At 50.2% G+C, this 22,064-nt stretch overlaps 3 protein-coding genes across 3 annotated transcripts; 2 read left to right on the forward strand and 1 right to left on the reverse strand.

The window, feature by feature from the left end:
• Positions 1–638: 638 nt before the first annotated feature.
• On the reverse strand, positions 639–5,118 carry phf23b (PHD finger protein 23b). The gene is made up of 5 exons (XM_066722514.1): positions 4,610–5,118; positions 3,796–3,827; positions 2,838–2,930; positions 1,984–2,584; positions 639–1,826 (listed from the first exon to the last, which is right to left on the reverse strand). Exons 1-5 carry the CDS (start codon positions 4,635–4,637, stop codon positions 1,621–1,623), a joined length of 960 nt encoding a protein of 319 aa, XP_066578611.1. The 5' UTR covers positions 4,638–5,118; the 3' UTR covers positions 639–1,620.
• A 56-nt stretch (positions 5,119–5,174) lies between these two features.
• Positions 5,175–10,114, forward strand: elp5 (elongator acetyltransferase complex subunit 5). The gene is made up of 8 exons (XM_066722515.1): positions 5,175–5,991; positions 6,820–6,880; positions 7,316–7,396; positions 7,522–7,733; positions 7,870–8,069; positions 8,151–8,246; positions 9,159–9,259; positions 9,467–10,114. Exons 1-8 carry the CDS (start codon positions 5,937–5,939, stop codon positions 9,573–9,575), a joined length of 915 nt encoding a protein of 304 aa, XP_066578612.1. The 5' UTR covers positions 5,175–5,936; the 3' UTR covers positions 9,576–10,114.
• A 548-nt stretch (positions 10,115–10,662) lies between these two features.
• Positions 10,663–21,877, forward strand: LOC136768345 (CTD nuclear envelope phosphatase 1A). The gene is made up of 8 exons (XM_066722517.1): positions 10,663–11,202; positions 16,269–16,335; positions 16,535–16,653; positions 16,880–16,951; positions 17,067–17,183; positions 19,165–19,276; positions 19,510–19,594; positions 20,659–21,877. The coding sequence occupies exons 1-8, from the start codon at positions 11,098–11,100 to the stop codon at positions 20,717–20,719; spliced, it is 738 nt and encodes a 245-aa protein (XP_066578614.1). The 5' UTR covers positions 10,663–11,097; the 3' UTR covers positions 20,720–21,877.
• The last annotated feature ends 187 nt before the right edge of the window (positions 21,878–22,064 follow it).

The following is a 22,064-nucleotide window of genomic DNA, read 5'->3' on the forward strand; positions in this document are numbered from 1 at the left end:
CCAACACAGACACTGATCTTTAATTGCAGTCTAGAAGACAGTGTTCAACACACACAATCATTTTTAAGGTCTGAATATTGAAATTTAGGTGTGTGTGGGTGTAGAGTGTGTCTGTGCTCCCTTTTATTAATCCTGTATCTCTCTGCCCCACCCCAACAGGAGAACCCCGAGGACTGGGAGTACTACACAGACTGAGAGACAGCGCCCCACCTGACCTTGGGGGAACAGGAAGAACCATTCCAAGAAGAAAAGGAAACTTAAATCTACAAAATTCCTCCTGTTTACTGTATTTATTTGCTGTATTTATTAGGCAGGAGCCATTGTGAGGCCGGGGGCGCCCTCTGGTGGCCGCACATGGAAGCAGAGGGCATCCTTGTGGCTGTGGGCACAAGTGGTTCTTCGTTTGTATTTAATGATGTAACCCCTGAAGTTTGGTTAGTATTTATGCCGAATGTAAATACCTTTTCAGTGATCAAATAAACACAATAAAGCATTAAAAGTGTGTGGCTTTGCCGTGATTCAGAGTTTCCGGGCACTCTCCCAGATTGGCCCTGGACAAAACAGTCGTATTCAATCTAAAAAAAGAAATAAAATAAAAACAAACCCAGAAGTGGCAAGAACAGACGCAGCTCGTCGGATAAGATCCCAGAAAAAAAATAATGAGTTTATTTCTCAAGCTACATTTACTGAAGAAAACAAAACAGTCAAATAAAACAAAACAAACAAACATATCTTGATGCCGAAAATATAACATCTGCTTGGCTTTCTTTTACTTTCTCACATATGTACAATATCAGGGGAGGGTATGTACAGTGGGGGGGTTAGGACGGGGACCAGTGGCCCCCCAGAGGGGAGACCAGGAACGTGGGTCAAACCAAACCACTGCTCACAGCAGCTGGGAACAGAAACGGGTCCGATCGTGAACGAGGGAGCGAAAGAGGGAGAGGGAGCAGAGATGTTAACCAGGGTTAGTTTCCCCTCCCCCTGTTTGAATTTACAATGAAAATATAAATACACACACATTATATATACATACACACATATATACACACATATACATGTATGCGTGTGTGTGTGTATAGTTTTGTCGTCTTCTGCCCAGCCCACCTCACCACTCTACCCGAAAACCCTGCGCCAGCTCTCCCAGGACAACCCCCCCACCCCACCCCTGCCAATTTCAGGACCCCGGGCAGCTACACCAGTGCGTCTGGACTTCCTGTCCCCCTGTAGTCCACTTCCTGTGCACCCATTGTCTGAGCCCCACGCTGACGGCTGTCTGGCCTCTCCTCTGGTTCACCCCAGCAGCTCTACTCTCTCGGGGGGGGGGGGACAATCATGCCCCCATTTTCCAAAAGACAAAAACTACCTGTAGGAGGGGGAGGGGGCATAGACTCCAGTCACAGCATGGGGGCAGAAAGGAGAAGATAGAGAGAGGGGTAAAACGAGACGAGAGAGAGAGAGAGAGAGAGAGAGAGAGAGAGAGAGAGAGAGAGAGAGAGAGAGAGAGAGACCGCTGTGGTCGAAGAGTCTGTGTGTGGAGGTGTGTCTGGAAGGGGGGGCCTATGTCCACATGTGCCGATTTCTTGGTTGGGGGAGAGGGACGGGGGGCCGCTTGGGGGCTCAGGGGTCCTTCTTGTGGCCCGAGCGGCGCTGGTCCTGCCGAGAGTCCCTGCACTTGTGGCAGTAGAAGATGTCGGGCACGTTGGACTTCTTGATCTTGGCGCAAGAAAGGTGCACCCACACGCCACACTGGTTGCACTCGATCATGGGCCGTCCGGCGAAGGGCTTCCCGCAGTAACACGTCACCAGGTCCCACGAGTCGTCACCTGCGGGGGGAGAGAGCATGTCAGGTATGTGGCAGAGGTACAAATGTCTCTGCACAACCAGACACCCACCCACACAGACACCCACTCGCACCCTCACAGACCCTCAGATACACAGACACCCTGACAGGTGCATGCTGGGTACTACTGTCCTGCTCACCTGACTCCACCATGATGTCCTCGTCGGCGATCCATGTCTCCCCTTCACTGGAGCTGAGGTCTGCCTCCCGCGTTGACTCCTCTCCCAGCGCGTCCGCCAGTGCCTCCCCCGCGTCCTGACCAGTGCGCAGCTCCGCCGGACCCTCCCCTACCGGCCCGCGGCCCTCGGCCCCCCGGTGGGTGGGGCCGCCCTCAGAGTCTGTGGTCTCGCTCTGGGCGGAGCTCTTGAGCTTCTTCAGCGCCTTGGTGGGCTTGGGGTTCTTGCTGCGCTTAATGCGGGCCCTCTTCTCCTCGCGACCGGCCAGAGACAACTTCTTCAGTTTCTTCTCCTTCTTGCGCTCGACCCGCGGGCCCCCAGGGGCTGGGCCCTCGAACAGAGAGTCCTTGAGGCGCATCTTGTCCAGCAGGGAACTGTCAGAGTGCATGCGGCGCAGGCTCTTGCCCTTGGAAGCGCGGGCCTTGCGCACAAATGTCTGGATGGTGTGCAGGTCGGAACGGGCGTCTGGCCAGTCAGCACCACCACCACTGCCACCACCGCCCTCCCCCGAGGCCCCCGAGACGCTGTGGGGGGAACTGGAAGAGGCCGGGGACCACTGGGGCTCCTGGAGAGCGGGAGGAGAGAGAAAAATAGGATAATTAAACTTATTGTTCTTAAACTGTGATAGAGACCCAGAGAGCACACGTGTGTGTGTGAGTCTGCGAGACACCAAGAGGGCACATGTGTGTGTGTGTGTGTGAGAGACACCAAGAGGGCACGTGTGTGTGTGTGTGTGTGTGTGTGTGTGTGTGTGTGTGTGTGTGTCTGAGGCACACTGATAGGGTGCGATTCTGAGATAGCGAGACACACACACTCACCTCCTTGCTGGCAGGGATATAGCCCGCATAGGCCAGGACAAAGCTGCAGAACTTGTTGAAGTCTTCCACGGTACGCTTTCTCCTCTCTGGAGGCTGAAACACAGAGGAGGCACGGTGAGCATGCACAGAACGAGGGGCCCCGGGTGAGGCCCCTGCCTTGCCCCACAGCTCCCTGGCACTCTTATAAACACATACATTAAACAGTCTGCAAATCATTCCTGAGTCAGTCGCACTCATTCAATAATGTCCCTTTACAAACACTAAACACTTTTTTTTTTTTTTTTTATTCGTATACATTTGTTTAAACTGTCGCTTCTCTCGCAGGGCGGGCGCAGAGGGGACCTTGTCACGGGACGGCGTGGCTCTCACGTTTAGCAGTCGCTCATCCCTGGGCAGGGGAAAACAAAGCGGAGGAAAGACTGACACACAGAGCCAAAGAAACACACGAGCCCTCGAATCCCAGGCAGCCATGACACGGCCGGGAGGCGCACAGCGGAGGACTTCACCAGCCGGATGGTCTGGCGACAGTGTCCGAGAGAGGGAGGCCGGGTGGTAGAGAGTTCAAGATGCCTGTTAATGCCTAACCCACCCCTCCCCCAGGCACCAGCCCCGGCACAGCCCCCCCACCCAACTGCCAAGTCACTACACTGTGTTAGGTGTATACAAGACCCTTGGACAGTCAGTGAATCAGCCTGCATGGACATCTTCAGACCCAGTTTAATCGGTGGGGATTTTAATTGATGCCCACCCACCCCCACACATTATTCCACCGATTAATACCAACCACAACAGACAATAGTAAAGGAAAGTTTGACACGACCACCAACCGCCGCCTACGGAGGCTCAGAGGCGCTATAATTCAATGTAAGGCAACAGGCAGACTGGGGGTCACATGCTACCAACAGAGCTGTCCGCGGTAACATACACAGTAGTCATAATTTATAATCAAAACACTTACCAGAGGCTCCGATTTGCATTTCAGCAGGGTATCTGTTTTCAGAGAGAGAGAGATAAAAGGAGAGATTAACTTCGGTTCCTCTTTTTACAACGAAGCGGCGGTTCGGACGGGGGCGCCGCTCTCTCGGACGCCGTGGCAGCGGGTCTCTCGGTCGGTGTGGGTTCAGGGTTTGTCCGCCGAGCCCTTTCCACAGCCTAACCTCACCCGACCCCCGTCTCTGTCCGTGTATATCTACCCTCCCGTCGGTTAACAGGCTGGCTTATAAAGGACAGGGGAGAGAGAAAGAGAGAGGGCGCTTTTGGCTCCTGAGCACCGACACGGTGTCGCTGGGCTCCCGGTAGATCACAGCCACCAGCCCGCCAGTGTGGTCGGGAGATACGCTGGCCAGCCCTGCACCATCGCCCGGCTCAACACACGGGCGGACAGAGGGACATTTGCGCACTTTGTCCCGGGGTGTCGAGGGTTTATTTCTCCTCTCTCTCGCTACCGACGATGCCGAGAGAAAGTGCCATCTTTTTTGCTCGGCTGAGTGGCAACCAGGCCTCCCCCTCCGGAGCCCCACCACCCCGCGATAAAACACCCACCCGACACCAAGCGCTGGACATCAGTGGATTAAATCAACTTTTCCACTGTTAACCCGGCCGGGAGACTTTTCCCCCCCGGAGGTTTTGCATCCTTTACCCCGCACGGACGCAATCCCAGAGCCGCGGCCATGCCTGCACCCGAGTCCAGCCGCCACCCGGCACTCACTTCCCCCCGCAAAAAACAGACACTTCTCTGGGGTTTTTCGGCGGAACAGACCCGGTCATCGTACCTTTATGCTCGGCCATGATGTCGAGCATTGTCGCCGCAGGCCTCCCGCTCCACACCGGTCTCCCCCGCCCGTGTGCAGCCCCGGCTCCCCGGAGCCTGAGCCCCGGCCCGGGTTGGAAGTGGGTGCAAAGCCTGGCTGCTCTCGCTCGGTGGAGGAAACCCCTGCCGACGATCGGTCTCCCCCGCTGGGTGCAACAACGCAGACGAGCCCCAAGAGAGAGAGAGCCGCTCTCTTCCCCCCGCAAAAAGAAAACACCGAAAAAAGAAAACGTTTCTCCGTCACAGCGCCGTTGAAGTCTCCCAACTCTCCCAAATAAGTCGCCCGCCGCTCAAGTGCGCCCGGCCAGGGGCTGCGCGCCGACTGGGGGGTCGTTTCGTGTGCGTGAAATTAAAAAATAAACAAATCCCTTTTTTTGTGCGTGTTTTGGGTTTTCTCTCCAAACAGGCGAAAGTTGCTAAATCCGTCTCCGTGTCGTCTTCAGCGCGCTGCGCTCCAGCGCCACCATTACCCTGTCAGCTGACTCCGCGGCGGCCCCTGGCGGCGGCTACAAGACGCGGGCGGCGTGCGGGGGGTTATGGGAGATGTAGTTCCGCCACAGGGCTCGGCTCATAGACAGGCAGGACGCGGGAGGGAGAAAAGAACTACATTCTCCTGCTGCCTCGGCGGTGGCTCGGCCTGGGCGGGGCTTACTGGGAGATGGCGTCCAATCGGCAGCGCCGCTCCGTTGACGCGGATGAGACCGCTGTGGACTACATTTCCCGTGGGCGGGCGGGAAAGCGGGTTCGCTGTGGCTCTTGTCAGCGGCTCTGCTCTGGAACTTCATATCCCGACACGCTTAGCGGCATTAAACCCCAAGCAGTCTTTGACAACGAGCTCAGAGCGGCGCTGGGGGATGTAGTCTTTAGTTGTGTTATTGTGGGTGTTGATATTGTGACATAAACTTGACAACTAGTGCAATCGAGGAAATTATTATTATGTCTTACAGAATAAACAAACAAAAAAAGGTGTATGCAAATGCATGCGTTTAATTAAGTGATACGATGAAACGCTTCTGGATTTAAGCTTCAGTTCCAATATCGATATGTTAATTATAATGCATTTGTTTTAAAGTGCTCTAATCGGTATATGGTAAAACTTTTTCTTGTGTGTTTATACCACCCCTTTGAAAGCGAGGGCATCATCATCCCGGGAGAGGATTGAAGCGGGTGTACATCCACAGGCCCCGCAGGAGCCCCGGTGTGGAGTTGTGAGTGGCCGCGGCGAGCGAGGCGCACAGAAGCGGGGAGAGACGCGGCCAGCAGGGAGGCTGTAGGGCACCGGTCGCAGCATGCTGCTGGAGCTCATTCAGGGCACAGAAGGCGGAGGATTCGTCGTCATCACAGGTACAGCGCTTTAATGGCATTACATGTTATGAAACAAACATGGTGGGAGTATAAATCTATTATATTACATGCATATATGTTATTATCTAGTTGTTATAATCTGTAAATACCCAGAACGGCGGAGTCACGTGTGTTCAGTGCTCACGCAGCATGCCTCACTCTTACAACTCCGCGACTGAACTGAAAAAATAATAATAATCGAGTGCACACCACACTTATGTTAAAAGTATGTCTATTTCTGATGTATTTTGTGGATCTCAGTTTCCCTGCACATGTAGGCTGTATTATGAAGACACTGCACACCCAGCACGGCACACTTCTAATTCCCTTAGCAACTGCAGACGTTAAATAAATTTGCTTTTTTAAATTGCATGGCCATTGTTTGTTTTCTTCTGGTCGCACTGAAAGACTCTCACTTATTTGCCACCGCTGTTACAAGTCACGTAAGCAGACAATACGGATACTGTTTATTAAGTGAAAGTATTTTACATTTTACAAATAAAAACATTCAAAATTGTAATACTTGTGATTAAAACTTTTTTTAAATCAATTCTTAAAATCACTTAAAATTTAGCAGACAATACGCATTGAAGTCTCGCTTGACAATGTATCTGGTCTGTGTTGTTGCAAAGGGGAGGAAACCCACGCCTGCTATCCAGGTAACAGAGATCTTGTTTAGGGGAAGTAGGGCATGGCAAACCAAACTGCCTTTTAGAGAGATCCAGAAATACAATTTAACACATCAGTCATTGTTATTAACATGTTACCCCCCACACTGTGTATTTATCCTGGTGGTTTTAATGGTTTTCTGTCCCCCCATCCCTCCAGACTCGGCGGAGTGCCCGGCCCGGCCGCTTCTCAAAAGCTTTGTCAATGCGGCGCTGAAACGGTGAGACCCCCCCCCATGTCAGGATCCATAAACACACGGCAGACCCCACCCCCCAAACCCACCACGGCCTTTGCCACATTGATCTCAAATCCACCTTAAAACAGTCATCAGACTGTGAGGAAAAGAACTAAACAATGTTTCCGGTCTGCTGAGTTGGTGTGGCAGTTGTTTACTGGTCATTTGTTTTGTGTTCCTCTTTAGCAGTGCAGGTGTTCATAAATGTGATACCAATGTAGCGTTTAAAATGCGATACAAAGGCAGGCCGGCTTTGTAGCTCGTATTGGGGCGGTTCTCTGCACCCTTGAATGCCACCCAGCCCAGGGACGCCGTGGGTAAATGTGTGGGGCGCGCTGGCGATGCTCTGAGGCTCCGGTGGGGGGTGTAGGGGATCAGGGGCAGATCTGAGCATGTTTGTGCGCACTGCGTGTGTTGCAGGGGGGAGCAGGTCCACGTCTTGGGGTTCGATGTGTCCGAGGAGGAGCTGCGTTCCGGGCTGGAGGTGGAGGCGGCGCACAGGTGGGCTTAATAATAATCAAACAAACCCATCGTTATAGCATGCAGACTGTGTACAGTTTACTACTGCAATCTCCCCTGCCTCGCTTACCGCTTACCCCTGACCTCTGACCTCCGACCTCCCCCAGGCTGCTGTTCCACGATGGCTACACTGATCCCTTGGGCTGGCGAGGCCGGGACGGGCCCTCGGCGTCCCACTTCTCCGCTCAGGAGATCGGGACCCGGGTGGGCCAGACGCGGGATGCCGGGCCGGTGACGCTGGTCGTGGACTCTCTGTCCTGGGTCCTCCGGCACAGTCCCCCCGCCGCCGTCTGCCAGGCACTGCAGGAGCTGCGGAGAGGTGAGGGCGAGAGACAGGAGCCTCCCCCGTACCCGGGCCGATCAAACCCTGGGAATGGACCCTTGGAGTTGAGCTGGGTCAATTAACTCACTGACGAGCGCAATTAACTAATTAATCGTCTCGTTTCCCCACACAGGGGCGGCGGCGAAGCGTATTGTGCTCCTCCTGCACTCGGACCTACACCCGCTGGGCGTCGTGGGCAGCGTGTGCCACCTGGCCAGCGCCGTCGTAGCGGTGGCGGCCTACTGCGGGCCGGGGGGGGCGGGCGGCGAGGCAGGGCCGCAGGGCGTGGCCACATCGACCCGGCGGAGCAAGTCGGGGAAGGTGTTGAGAGAGGTGAGGAGCCAGCATGCTGTACTGTAGTAAACTGTACTATACTGCACTGTGCTGTAATATTGTGTCTCTGTCCCTGGGCAGGAGGAGGGCTTCTCCGTGGGGGAGGGGTTCCTGGTCCAGGTGCAGGGCCGACACCCCCAGCCCAGGTGGACCGAGCCTGAGCCCGAGGACACACAGGTAGACACAGTGTCACCTTTTTAATGTTGTTTTTTTTAAATGTATTTAATCATTTGTGTTTTACTTTATCTCCCCCTGCTGGAGCCCGAGTCCAAGATCTTTTAACCTTTTATGAAAAGATGACTTTTTAAAAATGAAATTTTAACTGTTTTTAAAGACTTAGTTGTTTTTAAAGCACTAGTTGTTTGGGTTTTTTGGTTAGTTTTGTTCTGTTTTTTTCTTTTGTCAAATACATTGGCCGTTAGGATTTTGATTTTAAATGCATCGGACTGTTTTGGTTTGTTTTTTATTTTTATCATTTTATTTGTTTTTTTGATTTGTCCGGTGCATTTTCAGTTAATTTCAATGTATTTGACCTTATTTTGTTGGTTTGCAGTTTTGCTCTAATCACTAGTTTGTTTTATTGTTTTGTGCACTTGTTTATTTGAAGTTCATGTATTTTGTTTATGTTAATCACTAAGATTTTAAATTTTTTAAGTGATTTTAAGAATTGATTAAAAAAAAAAATTAATCACAAGTATTAAAATGTGTTTTGATTATTTTTATTATTGTAATGTAAAATACTTATACCAATAAAATAGTATTTTACTTCCACTTTGGAGGAACTTGTAGGGGGTTTTCAGGGGGTTGGAATCGAGAATCTTTAGTCGCATGCCGGACACAGGGCTATGTTTTAAATGCGCCCCTCGTGTCACAGGCTGTCGACGTCACTTCCCGCAGCCATAGCTCCACAGGAAGTGACCTCTGACCCAGGCGCCACCTAGGGCGGTTTGAAACTCCCTCGACCTTGGTAATAAGAGAGAAACTAGCAAAGAAAATGGATCGGATAGCTGGGAAAATAGCCGTTCAGTAATTATTCGAACAAAGACGTTCTAATCCAAACCTCCCTCCCTCTCTCTCTCTGTGCTGCAGGCTGACCCCGCCGCCAACCTGACCTTTAACCTCCGGCTGTCCGAGGGCGAGCGGCAGGCGAGGGAGAAGCTGCCCCTTCCGTTCGCTTTCAGCTCCGAGCGGTGAGACACTCGAGGGGTTAACGGGCCCCCGCAGGCTTCCCGGGCCCCTGGAATAACAATAGGGTGACCCCTGGCAATTAAGTTACCCTTTGGGGCCCTAGTGCACTAGAATTGCCCCCTCCAGTCTGTCAGTGGCTGATTGCTACCCCCTTCCCCTCCCCTCGCCTCCATCTCCCCTCATTTCCTCTCTACGCTCCCCCCCCACAGGAAGTCCGCCCTGCTGCAGCCTCGCTCTGGCGGCGGCCGGATCCTCTATGAACCCGACGCCGCGGACGACTTCGACCAGGAGGACCCGGACGACGACCTGGACGTCTGACCTGCGGCCAGATTTACCCCGTTTCCCTTCCCGATCCAAGCCAGTGGACTGTAGTCCATTCCGGTTCTCCGGACGAGGTGTGCCGTACCCGGCTGCTGGTGGAACCGCGGTTCCCAGCTGGAAGGATCGGCACAGAGCTGTGGAGAGACGTCTTCCTGGCCTCCTTTCCGTCAGGACTCTGTATCTCGTAGGGAAAAGCAAGAGAAACCAGTGTATATACTCCTGACTTGTTCAATAAATACCGGTTGTGGTTTTGCTGACTTTTGTGGCACGATGTAACTTGACGGTTTGTTTGTTTCTGTGCGGTTCACACTCTTGCCCACCAGAGGGCGTGGGCAGACCTGTCCTGATCTGCCCCAGGGGAGGGTGGAAGTGGATCGAGCCCAACTTGTACCTGAACCCCGACCGCTACGGTGGCCCAGTGGGTAAGATTGATGGGATTGGGGGTCCATCATTCTCTTCGAAGTGGAACCGAAATTCAATGAATGCAAAACCGTGAGATGTCAACTGTAAACAAATAAAATGACCATTCACCATGACCTTTGACCCCTTTGCCTTATTACACGATCACCTGTTATTTTCCGGGTAAACACCTTTAAGTGCTTTTATAGTGAAGCAGATGTATTATTATTAATACAATACGTGTGTGTGGCAGTCTTTCAGCAGTTTCTCATCCCTCATCTGAATCACACAAGTGATGTGGCCCAGTGGCGCTTGGTACCCCATGGTTCCGACCGTGCCAAGGCCCAGACACCGCAATCACACAATCCAGTGCCGTTTTATCACTGGCCTTTATCTATGCACCTGTTTTTATTTTCCGTCCTTTGAAACTTAGGTCTCCCTCAACCCTCCCTCTCTCTGCTGCCGTTGCGTTTGGTTCTGTTCATTGTGTGGGTCATTTAGATCTGCAGACACGTCCTCTGGCTGATAACTAAACCAGCTTCAGTTATTATCATAATAATAATAAACACACTCCTCGATAATAACGCACGCCTCACGCCGCCTGGCTGCGGGACGTGGGGACGCACCGGCGTGCTTGCGTGATTACGTGCTTGCGTGCTTACGTGCTTACGTGCGGGAGTTTCGTGCGGAAGTGACGCGCTGTCGGCGATGGCGGCTCTCTGTTGGCTTCCGGATTCGCCGTGAAGTAGAGAAGCGGTTCGGACGGCGCTGCTGGACTTTCGGTGTTTTTTTTGGGGGGGGGGGCGCCTTAAAAAAGAGAAAGAAGAGAAGGAAGAAAGAAGGGAGTTTATTTATTTATTTAGTTTAATTTCTCCCCCCCTTCCCCTCTTTCTCCAGAGCCAACTTACTCTCCTTTGCGGTTTATTTTACCCGTCTTCGTGTAATTTTATTATTATTGTTTTTATAAGTGACAGGGCGAGCCCCCCACGGGTTCGCCGCACTACCTCCGGGGGCCCCGCGTAGCTCGGGCGGTCCCTGGCCGGGGAGGGACGGGGGGCGGGCGGCGGCGGCGCTCGGTCGGGCTTCGCGGTGTGGAGCCGCTCCGCGCTCGGCGGCCGACATGCTGAAAACGCGCCAGTGCCTGATCGGGATCCGCACCTTCCTCGGGGTCACGTCCCGCATCTGGGGCTTCATCCTCTACGTCCTCAGGAAGCACCTCCGCACGGTAAGAGCCGAGCCTGAGTGTGTGTCTCTAGTGTGTAAGAGAGAGAAAGTGTGTCTGTGTGTCTCTAGTGTGTAAGAGAAAGTGTGTGACAGTGTGTCTAGTGTGTAAGAGAGAGGTGTGTGTCTAGTGCGTGTGTGAGAGTGTCTAGTGTGTAAGAGAAAAAGTGTCTGTGTGTCTCTAGTGTGTAAGAGAGAGAAAGTGTGTTTGTGTGTCGGCTCTGTAGTGTGTAAGAGAGAGAAAATGTGTCTGTGTGTCTCTAGTGTGTAAGAGAGAGAAAGTGTGTTTGTGTGTCGGCTCTGTAGTGTGTAAGAGAGAGAAAATGTGTCTGTGTGTCTCTAGTGTGTAAGAGAGAGAAAGTGTGTTTGTGTGTCGGCTCTGTAGTGTGTAAGAGAGAGAAAATGTGTCTGTGTGTCTCTAGTGTGTAAGAGAGAGAAAGTGTGTCTGTGTGTCTCTAGTGTGTAAGAGAAAGTGTGTGACAGTGTGTCTAGTGTGTAAGAGAGAGGTGTGTGTCTAGTGCGTGTGTGAGAGTGTCTAGTGTGTAAGAGAAAAAGTGTCTGTGTGTCTCTAGTGTGTAAGAGAGAGAAAGTGTGTTTGTGTGTCGGCTCTGTAGTGTGTAAGAGAGAGAAAATGTGTGTGACAGTCTGTCTGTGTGTCTAGTGTGTAAGAGAGAGAAGGTGTGTGTCTGTGTGTCTCTAGTGTGTAAGAGAAAGTGTGTGACTGTGTCTGTGTGTCTAGTGTGTAAGAGAGAGAAAGTGTGTGTGTCTGTGTGTCTCTAGTGTGTAAGAGAAAGTGTGTGACAGTGTGTCTGTGTGTCTAGTGTGTAAGAGAGAGGTGTGTGTCTAGTGCGTGTGTGAGAGTGTCTAGTGTGTAAGAGAAAAAGTGTGTCTCTAGTGTGTAAGAGAGAGAAAGTGTGTCTGTGTGTCGGCTCTGTAGTGTGTAAGAGAGAGAAAATGTGTGTGACAGTCTGTCTGTGTGTCTAGTGTGTAAGAGAGAGAAAGCGTGTGTCTGTGTGTCTCTAGTGTGTAAGAGAAAGTGTGTGACAGTGTGTCTGTGTGTCTCTATTGTGTGAGAGAGTGTGTCTAGTGTGTAAGAGAGAAAAAGTGTGTGTGAGTGTGTCTCTAGTGTGTAAGAGAGAGAAAGTGTGTGTCTGTGTGTCTCTAGTGTGTAAGAGAAAGTGTGTGACAGTGTGTCTGTGTGTCTAGTGTGTCTCTAGTGTGTAAGAGAAAGTGTGTGTCTGTGTGAGAGAAGGTGTGTGTCTCTAGTGTGTAAGAGAGAGAAGATGTCTGTGTGTGAACAAGCTGTATATCTGTCAGACATCGTGTATGTGTGTTTGAAGTGGGGGGGTAACTTACTTTCATAGACACACAATCACTCACTCTCTTACTCAGACTTTCACACAGACAGACACAATCACAATTTCAGACACACATGCTCACACACACTCGGGACTGGCTGGGTGTGCTCCAGGGGAAGGACCTCTAGTCCACTCCTGTGTGACCTGTCCCAGGCTGAAGCGGGGGTTTGTTTGTTTGTACCCTACTGCCCTGTCCTGGCAACTAATCCAGAGTCCACATCTTCAGCCCTGGTCGTTATTGTTATAGTTCTTATTGTTGTACACAAAGACCAGTCCTGTCAAAGGCAGTGATAGTCAGATGATGTGCTACAAAACACACCTCCTCCTCCATCAGTGGGTCAGTTTGCGTGTTTTTAAATCGAGAATTTACTCTCCCCGCCTTGGGGAAAAAAACACTTTCTGGTTTATTTTGCATTGCCTGTGCAAGAAAATAATCAATTTCCTGCACATTTAATGCCTGTATGGAACACGTGGAACTGTATTCCTAAGGTGAAGGTTGTTCGGTAGAGCAATCTCCCCCTCTCTCTCTCTCTGTCTCCCTCTCTCTCATGTGGAAACAGTTTGACAGCTGTGTGGAGAGCCGGTGTCAATACAAGCCGGTGGCAGCTCTGTGTGTGTGTCGTCGCAACTGTGCGCCAGCAAACTGTGGAGCCCGTTTAATGGGATGTGTTAATTGTCGCAATGGAGTTTAGCCTCAGGAAAGTTGTGTTAAAGGAGAGAAACAATTAACTGAGGCGACATTGTTGTTGTTATATTATGTGTTTGAATTGGAAATCAATTATTCTTATTGGTGTTATAATAGTAGTAATAATACCACTACACACAATAGAAAAAATAATGTATTTGCAAAACCGTCGGGCTCCAGTCATCTTACAAGCGTGGGCTGCTGCCGGCGTGGGCAGAACTTAATTCTGTCTTTCTCTTTCTTTTTTTCCTTCTTTCTCACCCCATTTCTGCGCTACAGTAAGACCGGAAACACTCGTCTGTTTTCATGCGTTCGCGTTTTTTCCACCTTAAAAAGAAATCGACGCCGCAGCCTGTAGAGTCTCGAATGCCACGGGGGTCATTGTGACACAATACAGAGTTCTATTGTAAAAAACAAAACACAACACACACAAAAAACAAACAAACGAAGAAAACGGCAAAACAGTTGCTAAACAAATGCGGATCTCTCTTAGGGAGAAAAACAAGAACACGGACTGTCCACCGTTTTGAAGGTGTGCAATTGCGGCACACGGAGACCAAGGGGTAAACTGTGACATCAGCGACTGGACTGCAGAGAAGTTTCCAAGAGTGCAGCATGATTAATAAACAACACTATAGCTACAGCATTATACAACACCAGTGCGTATGTAAGGACACAGAGTAATATGGGAGCATGTGAAGATGGGAGAGTGATACAGTGATTCAGTAAGACACTGCAGTGTCTGCACTCCTACAACAGTGTGGAGAAGATTGTGTGTGTGTGTGTGTATGTCTATATATATATAATGTATACACACACACGTACATATATTATATATGTACGTGTATATATGTATATATATATATGTGTATATATGTATATGTATGTATGTATGTATACGTGTGTGTGTACAGGGGAATACAGCAGTGTATCGCTATGGGGGATATCAGGCTCAATTCCAGGCATCAGGGAAGGAGCCGGCACTTGGTGCTTCGTTAAGTAATTAGCTTCGGCCTGCTGCAGCTTCGTGCGGCTGTGTTGTAGCAGCTCACTGCCGTCGGGCCCCCGGGCTCTCCTGATCCGCGGCCCCTGTGGTTCCCCCTGGAGCTGCTGCACAGTAACCGGGAAGTCCAGGGGATTCCGGTCGTGTTTTGTTGCCGATTTCCAGTTGAGCTGCTTTCTCACAGATCTTGTTTTGCTCTGATTGTTCAGCCTTTTTGTTTTGTTTTTCTTTGCCTTCTCCGCTTTTTCCCTTCTTTCGTTTTTGCCGATTTTTAGTTTTCTGTTTCTGTTCTCAGTTGTTTTAATTTATCATCTTCTTTGCTACCCCATCACCCCCCATGATATAAATTGTCTTCTCTCTTCTAGCATATTTATGTACATTCCCTGTAATTCACTGCACTATATATCACTGAGCTGAACGTCACTGCACACCACTGTGCTGTATTTAACTGCATATCATTCTACTGTATTGCACATCAATGCACAGCGCTGAACTTCACTGCATAGTATTTTACTGCATATCATTGTGCTGTGCTGAACCTCACTGCACATCCCTGCACTGTGCTGAACCTCACTGCACATCCATGCACTGTGCTGAACCTCACTGCACATCCATGCACTGTGCTGAACCTCACTGCACATCCCTGCACTGTGCTGAACTTCACTGCACTGTTCTTCACTACATATCGCTGCACTTCACTGAACTTCACTGCCCTGTATTTTACTGCATATCATTGTGCTGTACTTCCCTTCACTGCACTGCGCTGAACCTCTTTTCACTTCACTGCACATCACTGCGCTGTATTTCAGTGCACTGTACTTCACTACATAGCACTGCACTTCACTGCATTTTACTGCATATCATTACTGTACTTCACTGCACTGCGCTGTGTATATCACTATATATATTTTTACTCACTGAGCAGCAGAGGCTGGCTGCATTAAACCCAACACTGAATAACATGGGAGTGGCACAGTGCGGGGGCTGTGGACAGTGTGGGACGGCACAGGACAGAGGCTGTGGACAGTCCGGGACGGCGCAGGGCAGGACTGTGGACAGTGTGGGAGGGCACGGTACGGGGGCTGTGGACAGTGCGGGGGCTGTGGACAGTGCTGTAGTGCCCTGCAGGCAGCTGAGGTAGGGCCGCAGCAGTTGGCCTGGAATCCTCTAATGCCAGCACAGCCGCCCCTCTTCCTGTGAAAGAGATCTTTGCCCATTGTAGAGCTGCGCCCCTTCCCTGCCCCCCCTCAATGTGCGTCTCCCCTGTGTCGGCTGCAGCACAGGGCCTGGGGGGGGGGGGGGGGAACACGGGGGACTCGCCTCAATGTCACCCTGCCTGATGCCCCTCCCTCACTGACACTACTAGACAGCTGAACTGGCTAAAAATAGCCCCGGAGAGAGTTTTGGAGGTGGGGGGGAGCCGGTGCTGCTGCTATCGGAAAAGATTCACACACAGAGAGAGAGAGTGCGCAAGGGTTTATTATTAATACCTTTATCACAGATTTAAAATGTACACACACAAAAAAATATGAATATAGTTTTGTACATCGACCTGTTGCTCTCCCCGGGGTCCAGTGCATGCGCCCAGGAGTGCCCTGTGATGACGCCGTGGAGAAGCCAGAGAGGCTAGAACGGGCTCCCCTGGAGCCAGGAGAGAGAGAGACGGGGAGACAGACAGAGATGAGCAGGGAGCAGAACGCAGCCTCCCATTGGCTGACTGGTTTCCAGCCGAACTCTGTCCTGTGCTTGAGCTGACGCTTTCAGTTAATTGTGTGCAAATCATTTCAATCCCAACCCCCAGCAGTGTCAGAGTGTGTCAGAGTGTGTCAGAGTGTGTCAGAGTGTGTCAGAGTGTGTCAGAGTGTGTCAGAGTGTGTCAGAGTGTGTCAGAGTGTGTCAGAGTGTGTCAGAGTGTGTCAGAGTGTGTCAGAGTGTGTCAGAGTGTGTCAGAGTGTGTCAGAAATCCTGAGACGCTCAGTTCCTCGGCCCGGTCCCTCACCTGTCCCTGTGTGTTTGTGTTGCAGATAATCCAGTACCAGACCGTGCGCTATGACACGTTGCCTCTGTCGCCGTTGTCCAGAAACAGACTCAGTAAGTTCAGCCTCTCCTTCAGATCATAGTGATAGTCCTCATATATGAGTAAACATAGTAATTCCCTACTAACGAGTTGTCTGTCTCTCTCTCTCCCTCTCTCTGTCCCCCCTCTTTCCCTCTCTGTGTCTCTGTCCTTTTCTCTCTCTCCTGCTGCATCCCTCCCTCTCTCTCTCTCTCTCTCTCTCTCTCTGCACAGATGCGGTGAAGAGGAAGATCCTGGTGCTGGACCTGGACGAGACGCTCATCCACTCGCACCACGACGGAGTCCTGCGGCCCACGGTGCGGCCGGGCACGCCCCCGGACTTCATACTGAAGGTGTGTAGCGCCGGGTGTGGGTGGGGCCTGTGTCTGTGTCCCATAGAACAAACGTGGGGGGCCCTCGATGCGACCCTGAGAGGGGGTGGTGGGGGGCGGTTCGCCTGCCGTTGATTTTGTTGTCAGGACCCTTTAAACCGCTCTCTCGGATCTCCCTCGATCCCGAAGTGAATAGAAAACCAAAAGACCAAAAACAAGATATCACTCTCACTCTCTTTCTCTCCAGGTTGTTATAGATAAACATCCAGTCAGATTTTTTGTACATAAAAGACCGCATGTTGACTTCTTTCTAGAAGTGGTGAGTATTATTATTATTATTATTATTATTATTATTATTATTATTTTGTAAACTATTCACTTCATGATCCAAGCAGAGCAGTGACCCCCCCACCCTCTCCCCCCTCCCTCCCCAGGTGAGTCAGTGGTATGAGCTGGTGGTCTTCACCGCCAGTATGGAGATCTATGGCTCAGCAGTGGCTGACAAGCTAGACAACAACAGAGGCATCCTGAAGCGCAGATATTACAGACAGGTACCCCCCCCCCCCCCCCCCCGTCTCTCTCCTTCCATCTGTCTGTCTGTCTGCCTCTGTTAGCTGTGCCTCACTCTCTCTCTGTATCTGTCCGTGTGTGTGTGTGTGTCAAATTCAAATTCAAAAAGAGCTTTATTGGCATGACAAGGTTACACCCGTTTTGCCAAAGCAAGTACAGGGGGTTCTACTGCAAAACAGAACAGTGCAGGGGGCAGTAATACTGTATACAGTGTCTCTCTGTGTGTCTCTCTCTCTCTCTCTCTCTGTCTCTCACTCTCTGTGTGGGTCTGTCTGTCAAAGTGCTTTATTGGCATGACAGTTGTACATGAGTATTGCCAAAGCATTATCAGAGAAAAAAAAAATACAAAAATAAATATATATATATATATATATATAATTATTATTGATATATATATATATATAATTATTATTATTGATTTATTATTGATATATATATATATATATATCAATAATAATAATTATATATATATATACTTAACAAAAAATGTAACTATTTAAACAATACAGAAAATACATATTTTTATATATATATATATATATATATGCGTGTGTGTGTGTATGTGTATGTGTATATATATATATATATATATATATATATACACTCACCTAAAGGATTATTAGGAACACCTGTTCAATTTCTCATTAATGCAATTATCTAACCAACCAATCACATGGCAGTTGCTTCAATGCATTTAGGGGTGTGGTCCTGGTCAAGACAATCTCCTGAACTCCAAACTGAATGTCTGAATGGGAAAGAAAGGTGATTTAAGCAATTTTGAGCGTGGCATGGTTGTTGGTGCCAGACGGGCCGGTCTGAGTATTTCACAATCTGCTCAGTTACTGGGATTTTCACGCACAACCATTTCTAGGGTTTACAAAGAATGGTGTGAAAAGGGAAAAACATCCAGTATGCAGCAGTCCTGTGGGCGAAAATGTATGCAGCAAAGCATTTGTGAAGCCACAACACGTACAACCTTGAGGCGGATGGGCTACAACAGCAGAAGACCCCACCGGGTACCACTCATCTCCACTACAAATAGGAAAAAGAGGCTACAATTTGCACAAGCTCACCAAAACTGGACAGTTGAAGACTGGAAAAATGTTGCCTGGTCTGATGAGTCTCGATTTCTGTTGACACATTCAGATGGTAGAGTCAGAATTTGGATTAAACAGAATGAGAACATGGATCCATCATGCCTTGTTACCACTGTGCAGGCTGGTGGTGGTGGTGTAATGGTGTGGGGGATGTTTTCTTGGCACACTTTAGGCCCCTTAGTGCCAATTGGGCATCGTTTAAATGCCACGGCCTACCTGAGCATTGTTTCTGACCATGTCCATCCCTTTATGACCACCATGTACCCATCCTCTGATGGCTACTTCCAGCAGGATAATGCACCATGTCACAAAGGTCGAATAATTTCAAATTGGTTTCTTGAACATGACAATGAGTTCACTGTACTAAACTGGCCCCCACAGTCACCAGATCTCAACCCAATAGAGCATCTTTGGGATGTGGTGGAACGGGAGCTTCGTGCCCTGGATGTGCATCCCACAAATCTCCATCAACTGCAAGATGCTATCCTATCAATATGGGCCAACATTTCTAAAGAATGCTTTCAGCACCTTGTTGAATCAATGCCACGTAGAATTAAGGCAGTTCTGAAGGCGAAAGGGGGTCAAACACAGTATTAGTATGGTGTTCCTAATAATCCTTTAGGTGAGTGTGTATATATATATATATATATATATATATATGTATATATATATATATATGTATGTATATGTATATATGTATATATATGTATCTGTCTCTTGTCACTCACCCCGTCTCTCTCTCTCTCTGTGTGTCTTCGTCTCTCTCCGTCTGTGTGTGTCTCTCTCACTCACTCTCTCTGTGTCTCACTCTCTCCGTCTCTTTCTCTCTCTCTCTCACTCTCTCTCACTGTGTGTCTCTCTGCAGCACTGCACGCTGGACCTGGGCAGCTACATTAAGGATCTGTCGGTGGTGCACAGTGACCTGTCCAGCATTGTAATCCTGGACAACTCCCCCGGAGCCTACCGCAGCCACCCAGGTCAGCCCCCCGCCGCAGCCCCCCATAGCCCCCCACAGTCCCACCCAGGCCAGCGCAGCACAGTCTCAAACACATCCTATAAGTCACCTTGGACAAATATCTGTATATTAATAATCTCTTTTGACACCTGCCTGCCTGACGGTCTCCCTCGCTGTCCCTCCCTCCCTCCCTCTCTCGCTCGCTCTCTCTCCCACTCATCTTTCTTTCTTTCGCTCTCCCCCCCCCCCACACAGACAATGCAATCCCTATCAAGTCGTGGTTCAGCGACCCCAGCGACACGGCCCTGCTCAACCTGCTGCCCATGCTGGACGCCTTGAGGTGAGTGAAGCCGGGAGACACGTTCTCTGTGACGAGAGCCTGATCACATGACCACCGCCGCAGACCTGCCAACCTTTTGCGTAGCGTGTACGCATTTTGACATCAAAGTATGCTGGTACGCATCGCAACACTAAAATACGCACAAATAGGGCTGGCATTCTGCACACTTGCCCTTATTATGTAATGTATATTTGTTGCGCGTGAAATAAAGCATCTCAATATTTATGCATTGTGAAGCACTTAATTACTTGCATTAAATTAAAGAATTGTAAAGGGGGGACGTTGAGGACTGAATATCTCCTGTGTACGTGTGTGTGGACCGGTATGTGAGGAGCGCCGCAGGCACAGTCACAGCGATGCACAGTGGATTTCACGCACAGTCCTCCCCAAAGTTACGTCCTATTGGGTCCGAGACCGGCGACACAAGTGATGCCACGTAAGACGAGACGCGTGTTGAAGCAGAAGCGTCTACACAAAACCTCGCGAACGAATACACTGTAATTGCACGTGTACATGGAGCGTGAGAATACTGAACATACCGTACTTGTGTAAAAGGACTATGACAAATGCAGAACTTGACAGCATCAACCGCAGAATGAAGCTCTGGGCTGATTTTTGATTAGGTTCACTCCTCTTCAGACCGTCTGACTTTCACCTCATGTCTGGGTGTTGGAAACAAACCTAACGTGTGTGTGATGCCTTCTCACAGCCATGCACGGCAGAGCGAGGTTAGCTAGAACAAAAGTGCGCTATTATTTGAGGTATTATTCACTGACTGCTGCTGTTCACTTTATTTATTCATTAAATCTTGTCTTTTTGTATGGAGAGCTGAAGTAAACAGCAATGAGCTACATATACTTATGTTTTCGGGTAGCTACAGAGGCTCTGTTTCTATTTATTGTTAAAACCTATCGGTTAACATTATCCCAATACCAGGACAGCAGGTTAACATAAACACAAAGTAATAAAGGAGTGGTTATCCAAATCATTTGCATACTGTATTGTTTTCTGGTGGACAGGTTAAGGAATGTCAACAGTTTTAAGTCTCTCTCTCTCTCCCTCAGGTTCACGGCCGATGTCCGATCCGTCCTCAGTCGAAACCTACACCAGCATCGTCTCTGGTGATTGGCTATGATCGGCTCCCAGCGCCCCCCTTGTCCGTCATGTGACCTGCCAGGCCAGACGCCCCGCCCCCTGCCGACTGCCACCTGACGAACAGGAGTGTGGCTGGGCGGTAGTGGGGAGGGAAAGGGGGGTCGACATCTGGTGGATGTGGGGGGGGGTTGGAGATTGTGTGTATGGGGAGGGTGGGGGGGTCGACATCTGTCCCCCCCCTGCCTCACAGGTCGCCTGCCTGAGAAAGAAGGAGCGAGAGAGAAAGAGTGAGTGTGGCGCCTCCCTCCCTCCCTCCCTCTCTCCCTCTCTCTCTCTTTCTCCTCTCCCTCCACACACCCCTTCCCCCCCTCCCCCATCCCGAGGGCCCCACTTTCTCATCACCCTCCCCCCCCACACTGTCCCCGCCAGAAATCTGCCGAGTCATGGGAAGTTTGAATGGCTACCGGGGGGCTGTGATTGGTGGGGACAGGCAGGGCAGGGACCGTTTCCCTTGAAGGAGAAAGTGGACAATGGAATCTGGGGGGGAATGTAAAATGAAAATGTTTTTATTTTAGCTGGGATGGGGTGAGGCGGGAGTGGGGTGGCGGGGCGGCATTTATGCACACAGAAGCTGTCTTTCCATTTAAACTGCAGTCCGGAATGTGGCGGTCTGGTTTTTTTCTGATTCTTCGCTGTTTCTCCTCCTCCTCGCCTCTCTCCCTCTCTTCCTCTCTCTTTCGGTGTGGGGCAGCCTAGTATTTCAAAAGGAAACTGGAGCGATGGATGGAGAGAGGGAGGGAGAGAGAGAGACACTTTGTACACAACATGCAATGAAAGGACCAGTCAGTCAGTTTAAAATCAGAAACTGTTTCTTATCCTCCATAGTCCAGGTGGGGGTGGGGAGCAGGGTTACACAGGCTACCTACACAATTGTTACACAATTACCCCTCCACCTCGTCCTCAACCCCTCCTGTGTCAGTGCAGCCATTGCAGACCCCACAATCTTACAGCGGTGATGTTTTGGGGGCGTTTCTTTTTTTTTTTTTTTCCCTCTACATTTCCTTTTTTTCTAAGCCTCCCTCCCCAGCTCCAGCCTGTCGAGCATTGGGGGGTGGGGGGCGACAGGAGTCCTCTGTTCTGGTTCAGTACCCAAACTGTACATGTTACTAATAAAACAAATCAGTATCAGCACTGCCCCCGGCCTGCTGTCATTTAACACCACCATCATCATCATCAAACAGAATTGATTTGATCTGTCTACTTTTAGAGCACGAGAGCGTGGAGGAAGAGGGAAGGGGGAGTAGGAAGAGGTGAAGAGTGGAAAGAGAAGGAGGCATGGGTAGGAAGAGGGAAGATTGGAGGAGGGATGAGGAGG

The sequence above is a fragment of the Amia ocellicauda genome, chromosome 14 (genome assembly GCF_036373705.1).
Source record: "Amia ocellicauda isolate fAmiCal2 chromosome 14, fAmiCal2.hap1, whole genome shotgun sequence".
Lineage (NCBI taxonomy): Eukaryota > Metazoa > Chordata > Actinopteri > Amiiformes > Amiidae > Amia > Amia ocellicauda.